Source organism: Electrophorus electricus, chromosome 19, assembly GCF_013358815.1.
Source record: "Electrophorus electricus isolate fEleEle1 chromosome 19, fEleEle1.pri, whole genome shotgun sequence".
Taxonomy (NCBI): Eukaryota; Metazoa; Chordata; class Actinopteri; order Gymnotiformes; family Gymnotidae; genus Electrophorus; species Electrophorus electricus.
This window is the reverse complement of record NC_049553.1, coordinates 4091819-4100466: the sequence shown is the minus strand read 5'-3', so window position 1 is coordinate 4100466 and position 8648 is coordinate 4091819. Positions and strand designations below refer to the sequence as shown.

Genomic DNA, 8648 nt, shown 5'->3' with positions numbered 1-8648 from the left:
GATAGAACTATTTCACACATAGTCAAACATGCTTCAACAGACTTGGTTCCATGCTCCCCTCCTATTACCAGTCATTACCATTACCATGTTCTTCTGACAAATGTTTTGACAGATTCTGACGTTTTGTTGCATTTTATCTAAAGCTATACAAAATGAAATAAATAAGACAACAACAACAACAACATTAGTAGCACTGAAATTTCTTATGCTTCTTTGTTTCAAAGTAAAATATGAGCGAATCAGAAGCCGCAGGCTCACACCAGTTTTTCCAACATGCTTGTGGCTAAACAAGAGTATTACGTGACAGGTAGCTGAAATGAACATGGTGGGCAGATGTGCATGCATGCAGCTGCTGCTGAGTCTGCTCTGGTTACAGGCACTGTGCCAGGTAAGAGACGGTGCAACGGGCACAGTGTCAACAAAGGATTATGTTCCAACTGTCACATAAAAGCATTTGACTCTTACACAGTGTAGGTCTGAAGTTTGAAATGCCTGATGTGGGAAATAGCTTATGGTATAGCACTCTTGTAGCTCACCTGAAAGAGCACACCGTGGTCATGAGTTTAATTTCCAGAGAGCACACATCCTGGACAAATGTATACATGGAGAACTAGAGAACAAATTCCTGAAGATGTGTTACCTACCTTACATGTATTTAAGTTTTACAGCCAAGCTCTGGTAGGCCTTTAATATATACTTTGTCATATATACATGTTCAAACTCTGCAGCAGCCATCACAAGGTTCTGCACAAGGTAGTCTCATGTAGCCATCTGGATCACACATGCACATGCCACACATGAAGGAAAATGTAATTAATTCAGCCTTGGATCCATTTAGCTAGACTGCTTCAATTCCAGGCAAACTAACTGGGCTCCCCTCTACTGTCCATCTGAAACATCTACTATGATGCACATTGCCATACTCTGAGATACCCCACTCTGAGATGCAAAACCCATAAGGTAGAACAGTTTTGGCAATATCTGCTTTATTACGGAACTGAAAGCTACAGATCAGGTTAACTGTATATTTAGGAATAGGTTCTGCTCTGTAGGATACTGATATTATCAACAGCTGTGGTGGTCTAACCTTACCAAAAAGACTCATATCTCCCCTCCTAGGAAGGCAGGTACAAATGTGTAGTGTGTATTATCGTACTAGCTCAGGGTCAAGAGGAATAAGTGTATTAGTTTTTGCATAGTTATTTTGTTTTATCTAGTCAAAAGCCAAATGATTGACAAAACATAATATACACTGTTTGTGAAGAAAAAGTTTTTATTCCCAGCTAAAACCTTATTCCATTAGTATATGACACAAAAATATTTAAGTCAGAAAAACTGTAAATAATGTACCACTGATATACCACATGGCATCTCGTATGTACTTAGGAAATGATGTTGCTTTGATCATGGCTGAGAATTGGTCCTTGGCAATAAAAGCATTTCTATTTGTACCATTCACCTTATGTTCATTTTAACTGAATCTTTCTGTCTGACACAGGGTTTAAAGAAGTCACTAGCACTATCAAGGTAGGATGTATCTGAATCTATTTCTTTGTGAGAATCCTTGTTTGCTAAAGATACCTAAGTGCTTGTTTGGCTGTTAACATGGGGGAGGTGAGAGAATATGAGTCATAACTCACTAGGGGATGAAAAACAGAGAACAAACACCTCCTTCTATACAGACAGTGATGAGAGGCCAAATAGACCAGAGAACGAACACACTCACTTCAGTCCAGCCATGCTCACAGTACCTCTCTTCATCACTGCACTCAGTCTCATCATTACTGGATGCTGCAGCGGTGAAACATCAGGAAAAAAACACCCCCCAACACACACACACACACACAAATTTGTCCACGCACATGGTGATATGAATTTACTTGAACCTCCATTAAATGCCTCTGCATTGTATATACTTGTTAGATTTAAAACACTAAAGTATTTATCCAGATGAAATGTATTTGTCAGAATAAAAAACAAAATCTCAAATGTTTTATATCCTAGTCTTTAGGATATGCAATTAGCTTTGGATACACTGTTGATAGTTTTGCCTTAGTTTGTTATTTATCTTAAATAAGCTGTACATGACAAAATGACAGGTTAACATTTAAAGCTTGATGACCTTTCTGTTTTCAAAGGTAGTGGATGACTGCTTAATACATTTTATATGATTGAAACAGATACTATTCACAGTAGCCTCCATCCATTATGGCTATCAATTTTCAATAGACAAACAGGTATGATTATATAGTATCATTGACTGCTAGTGTACAATGCAGTTCAAAATTTGTTTGGTATGTAATTGCCAAATGAATGCAAAAGTCATCTCTTCAAATTTATAGCTGAAACTCGAAAATAAATTGGATATTAATCAACAATTCATTGTTGGTAAAATGTTTATTAAAATTCTTAAATGTAGCCAAATGGCTTTGTTTTGCAGCCTTGTGCTAGTTGTACTGTAGCCCACATGTGGTCTCTAAGCTATTAATAATGATCCTGGGTAACCCTCCAAATGACCTCCAAGTTTCGGTTAGCAGTTGCACCTGAACAATGCCTCCCTGATTTTAGCTCTAAGGTTAGTGGATATAAGGAGAAATAAATGTTTTTATTCCTTTTATTATTATCTTGTTATACATATTGATGGACAGTTTGTCCCTTAAAACATTTTAATGTCTGTAAAATTATTTGATAGACTCTATAACTAAAAGGGTTGTTTTTTTGTTTTTGTTTTTTGGATGTACAATTATTTTTGTAGTTTTTCAATTAATTTCTTAATTGTGGTTATGACAACATTTTAGTTCTGCATTTATTCTAAAGTGGATGGGAAGTAAGGTAGCAACAAAGAAATATTGCATGGTAATTGGCCAGCGCTGTGGGGTCATATTAGCAAATCGAGTCATTCGACTCTAACTCTGTTGCCTGGTAAAATCCAGCACTTTCCAGAACGGTAGACGTGCGTTGATTGGTCGGTGTGTGAGCAGCTGGCAGCAGAAGGCTATAAATAATAGCAGAATCAGTGCTCAGCGTTTCATATTGTATGAGTGAGTGTGCTAGTTTGTAGTGTGGATGCGTGCTTGTAATATTTATATGAAACATTTTGTAACTAATTTATTTTAAAGAATATCAGATTTTATAACGGTAAGCACTTTTATCTGTGTTTATATTTTGGTCTCTCAATGTTTAATAAGGTAGTAGCAATGCTAACGTCATTCTAGCCGGTCAATGCTAGGTAGGTTATCATTAGCTAGCTACGTAAAACTTTTCCACAGACTTTGCTCCGTTTGCTGTTAAATCAGAAATCTGTTCAAGAGATATCTGGAGACCTGCTTGCTGTAATTCTAATATAGTAGCTAAGATAGTTTATTTGTGTTTAGAATGAGCTAATTTTGGCTTCTAATTTTGTACCTAGTTGAAAATGTAACGTAATTGTTTTTTAATTGAATGCAGACAACAGCTTTGTCAGTAAGATTAGCTAACCTAGCGTTTAAATGTTTCATTTTCGTTTTCAGCACTTTAAGAACAAGAACGAAGCTTACTTGGAGTATTCACTATGGTTGCAACAAGCACACTGAAGAATAAGAACTCGGATTGCATCTCAGAATTTATTGACCGAGGGTTCGAGCGGTCTTGCATAGATAACGGTAAGATTATAAACTTTGCATCTTTTGCAGTGTCGTTATGAATTAGGTGTCATGTCGGTGGATCTGTATTTTCGCCAGTGCAGGGCCGTTGACGGTTGTTTTGCAGCGTTGTTGATGCAGAGCTGCAGGACAGAAAGGGGAGGGATGGAGGCAGTGATGTCAGCAAAAAGATGAAGTCATTCTGTTAGCCAGCAAAGCTCCCTTTGTCAACCTGAATACGTGCTTGGTAAAAAGAGAGAATGTCAGCGCTATAATTTTGAAGATCGACTGGCATCAGCATCAGCATTACTACGTGCTTAAATTGAGATGCATAGAACGATTTTAACTTCTTGCTGTTTATTGCAAATGTGATGTGGTGCACTCCTCAAATGCACCACACTTTTATTGTGGATTATGTGCAAGTATTCTGAAGCAGTTGTGTCCTGAAGGAAAATGGGGCTGTAATATCAAGTCTGCTTGTAGTAGTATGGCCATCTTAATGTCTGCGTCATTAAAATATACTCTATGGCAAGGTTTTCAGATTGGACAAAAAACAGTTTTAGTTGAACCCTTACAATCAATTGGTTCTACTGGTGACTGGATCTCATCTCGTTTTCCTCACCGTTCTATTCAGAGCTGGACTTCTGGGAGCGGTGCCTGGCCGAGCCTTACCTGGGCACGGAGGCGTGCGAGGAAAGAGCCTGCCAGGAGCTGGCACGGCTGCTGGAGGGCTGCCTGGCACGGGCCAAGGCCAGCACGCTGCAGTGCGCACAGGTGCTGGTACCAGAGATGCTGACTCGGCGGGTAGCACGCGATGTTCTGCGACTTGCTGCGGGCGAGCCGTGTGGCCTGCGTGGCTGCGTGCTGGACGTACGCTTGGAGCTGGACGAGCGGCAGCAGGTGCATGGTTGCTGCTGCGAGCGTCTTGAGCGCCTGGCATGTGATGCCAGCGTGGTGCCCACCTTCGAGCTCACACTGGTCTTCAAGCAGGACGGCGGTGGCTGGCTGGGCCTACGAGACTTCCTGCGCATCGGCACCTGCTTCCCACCCGGTTCCCGACGTGCGCTCAAGCTCCGCCCCGGGTTCCGCCTGGTTAAGAAGAAACTCTACTCTTCGGCGGCCGGTACCGTGATCGAGGAGTGCTGAGCTGTGGGGTGGGATTGGTTAAGGTTAAAAAGCACTTCAACACCAAGATGTGAATGTAAGGGATTGCCCTTTGGAGCAGCTCCAGTGGTTTTTTTTGCACTTTCTTTTTATACTGTAAATGAGTTAAGTTGCGTCATTGTATGTTAAGCTTGAGGTGCATAGATTGGTGCACCAATAAGATTTGATTTGGTGAAGGGGTTTACTGTGTTTGTAGAGGATTAGTGTGGCTGATTTTCAGGAGACTGTGCCCATAATTGTGTGCCATCTTAGTGATAATGTGTATTGGATATTTCTAGAATTTTTGGAGCACTTACATTGTTTACACTGTGGTTGCCCAGTGTCTTTCCCATCACACAATTCAGCCCAACATTTTTCACCTTAGATTTATTTGTATTTTTTAAGGGGTAGCAGTAATCATTTCACCACCAGTTGTGAGGCACATGTTTCTGAATGTACTGTCCTTTTGTCATAATGTCTGTGCTTGACATGCTGCTGAAGATACCCAATCTTTAAAAACGTTAAAAGATTTCTAATTTTCAATGTTCAAAAAATTGTTTTGTCTCTCTAGTAAGCTTACCTTGTCAAGTGCTTGTTCAGTGCTTGGCTAGTCTCCTCCCACTCCCAACACGTTCTCTCTATTTGATCACTTTTAGCTGCAGTGCTGTTCCAGTAACTGGATGTATTTTTTTACGAATTTCCTATTACAGGAAGTGGAAACTGTTGTCTATTTGACAATAAACTATTTTCAAAATATATCCCTTGTTTTGATTTGACTGAGCATGGCTAATGAAGTTGTGAAAACAAGCTTTCAAAACATTGCTGCAATGAATTGGGACATAGATGCATGGGTCCATGTTCCATAGGTTTACTGTTATGTATGCCACCAATAGCAATATTGCTATTTTATTCATTGCTAAAACGATAGTGAGTGATGTACAGGCCCATCTTAAACATTTCTGTTGCTGTCAGGAAGGATGCTATGCTATCGCTGACCATATATAGGCAAAAAAGGTCAGCATTTTTGCAGTAATAAAAGTAACAACCTTTGTAACCTACTTTCATAGATGTATTAATTTATGCTTACTGAAGCTGTATTCAAGCCCTAGGCAGCTGAGAAAATGGGAAAAGATTTAATATCATTTAGTATCATTAAACAAGATGAATGTCAGTCTTGGATCATGTTATTGAAAGCTCTATTGTACTGCTTTCCTGCATAAATTGGCAACACGCTAGGGAAATTCTAAGCAAAAAGTTGTCTTGCTGACCCAAACCTAACTGGAATGTTATGAAGTATTTATCATGCTATAAATATATAATGGTCACTAAATTCTGGTGTTACCCATGCAAAAAAAGTAATCAATGTTGCCATGGTATCAGCAGTGACCATAGCAGTGACAGGTATTTGTCACATACGTGTGACAAAGGCTGAAGGCAGTAACCACACCTGGGTTGCAATTCTGGGTCCTACCGGTAATAAAGATGGTCCCCAACCACCACCCCAAAGAGCCAGCTCTCTGGCACAGCTGCCAGAGTACCCATTTTACTTTCCTGAGTGACGGTCTCCATCACAATCCCCTTGAATCGTTTCCCCAGAGCATGAAAGAGCTGGCCGTTCTGCTTTGGTGCCTTTAAAACCCCAGGCTGTCGGAGGCATCTTGCCTCATGACCACTGTGTGACCTGCTCGCTTTTAGGCAGTCACTGAGAAATGTGTTGCAGTGAAGTTAGATGGCTTCAGCTGACCTTTGACTCAGCTGTGGATCGTGATATGTGAGAGTGACACGTGGCTAATTATTAGTTGTTTGATTTGTCTGTTGAATGTAGAACTGTGTAAGATAAGTATGCTTTGAACATTTTCTCATTCGTTTCTATAGACGGATGTACTCTGTAGCAATTAGTAACATCTTTCTGGTTACATCTGTTGTCATGCCTCATCAGTGTCCAATGATGAGTAGTTATTTTGGGGTGAGAGACCACTCTCAACCCAGCCATGGCACATAAAACCAAAAGCGCTAACACTACTGTGACTAATACATTTGTACCAGCTCAACACCATACCCAGTGCACCTACCATTGGGGTCTGCCACACCAATAATATGTAGTTAACACTGGTCTTGTAATCATATAGTATATAGCCCAAGGGTGTGTGTTTGTGTGTGTGTGTGCATGAGATTTCATAACTTCTGATTCCTTTTGAACTCCAGCCTGGGTTGAAAACCAGCCAGGTGAAGTAAAATATTGTTGAATGGTTAACTCTCCATTGTCTACCCTGAGAATGGATGTGCTTAAGTGCATATAAAAGTGTTCAAATGTATTTTGAGGTCTCTAAGGTCTCACATTAAAAACCGCATTGTTCAATTCACATTTTTTACTCAGATCAGATTTGCCTATCTTGACGTTTTACATTAATAATTGTGACCTGTATAAGTCTGGAATTTGAATGCGTGCACACATTGATGCCTTTTTGCACACGTCTCCTGCATCAGTATGGACAGGTTGGTAGCTTATGTATTGCACTGTAGTTTTCTCTGGAGGATGACCGACAGTTCATCAGCTGCGCAGGATCAAGTCAAGAAGGTCAAAAAGGCAGCTTTAGGTGTTTTCTCAGCTACTGTCACCACTGCTGCTGCTCTGACCTCCATTGTTGTATCGATGACAAAAGCTCCAAGCGCATGTATATAGACAAATGGCCACACGAAATCTGATCTCTTTCAAAACGCATGGCCACAAATCGGATTCCAATTCGAACTACGACTTGTGTGTCCACACTAGCCTCAAAAAATCAGATTTGAGTCACATAAAGGCAAAAAGAAATCAGATGCGAGTCACTTCAGGTTGGTAATGTGAACATAGCCTAACCCGGGTCTACAGCACCTACAGATGGATTTGTGGGTTGTCTTTGGGCTTCCATAGCCCTCAACTGGCCGAGATGAAAAGCCATGAATGGTTTTCACCTTGTTCCAATATTTAACAATGGCATGACAAATTTTCTAAGTTGTTACCATTGGTGCCAGTTCTAAGCTGATTCTTCCCACCCCTGTTCTTTGTGATCAAAGTAAAGTTTGTGACTAAGCTTTCCTGTGCATTCTGTAATTAATTCATTCTTATTCAGAATCTATTCTTTAAATTCAGAATGTGCTAAGACGCACACTGCAGAACACGTACCTAGGCCTTACCACGAATGCATTTGTGTGAAGGTGTGTGTGTTCTGCAGCTGTTGTAAGACGTGCTGTTTTAGCATGGTGTCTGGCAGACCTACACAACTGTTGCTCTTCCACTCACCCACTAAAAGCTACGTGTAGAGCTGAAAGCTGCATGAATTCCATTCTGTAGGTGTATAACAGAGGGTAATCTAAAAGATCATCATTTATTTAGAGTACCACCCACTGCTCGCTGAATATAACATCGTCAGAAGCGCTACAAAACAGGCTCCCACTCTTCTCGTTGCCCCATGCTGCTGATTTAAACTAACCGAAAAAATGACCTTCAACACAATATTCCCCCATGCAAGCAGGCTGCTTTGTTCTTGCATGTTCATCAACTCTTCTGACTCCAACATGCTCCATGTGTCTGGGAAGCCATTGTTTATTCTGCTTTATTAGTGCCCAGTGGAAGTCCTTCATGAAATGACAGTTCTTTCATTTTCATCTTATCCACAGATTATCTATCCAATGTCACCTGAGTTGGGCAGGTGAAAATTTCATGTTAATGAAGTAAAAGTCCTGTTACAACTTTGTTTCATCCAGTGGATTTCAGTAATTCATCTGCTATCTTGAGCTTGGTCTTGGTGGACACTGTAAGAACTTTATTTTCATCCTGTCTTATAGACAATATTTAAACTTCAAAATGAATACAGAAATTGCCTATACACAAATGACGAACAA

The 8648-nt window shown here is 40.4% G+C and overlaps 1 protein-coding gene across 1 annotated transcript; it reads left to right on the top strand.

The window, feature by feature from the left end:
* The first annotated feature begins 2991 nt into the window (after positions 1-2991).
* On the top strand, positions 2992-5519 carry LOC113577342 (DNA damage-inducible transcript 4-like protein). Its single transcript, XM_027009932.2, has 3 exons — positions 2992-3138; positions 3510-3641; positions 4255-5519. The coding sequence occupies exons 2-3, from the start codon at positions 3551-3553 to the stop codon at positions 4764-4766; spliced, it is 603 nt and encodes a 200-aa protein (XP_026865733.1). The 5' UTR covers positions 2992-3138; positions 3510-3550; the 3' UTR covers positions 4767-5519.
* Positions 5520-8648: the final 3129 nt, after the last annotated feature.

Bases quoted from the DNA above. Each gene is read 5' to 3' on its own strand.
- LOC113577342 (XM_027009932.2), top strand. From the start codon at position 3,551: ATGGTTGCAACAAGCACACTGAAGAATAAGAACTCGGATTGCATCTCA. The intron at 3,642-4,254 runs GTAAGATTATAA...CGTTCTATTCAG, and splicing joins GCGGTCTTGCATAGATAACG to AGCTGGACTTCTGGGAGCGG.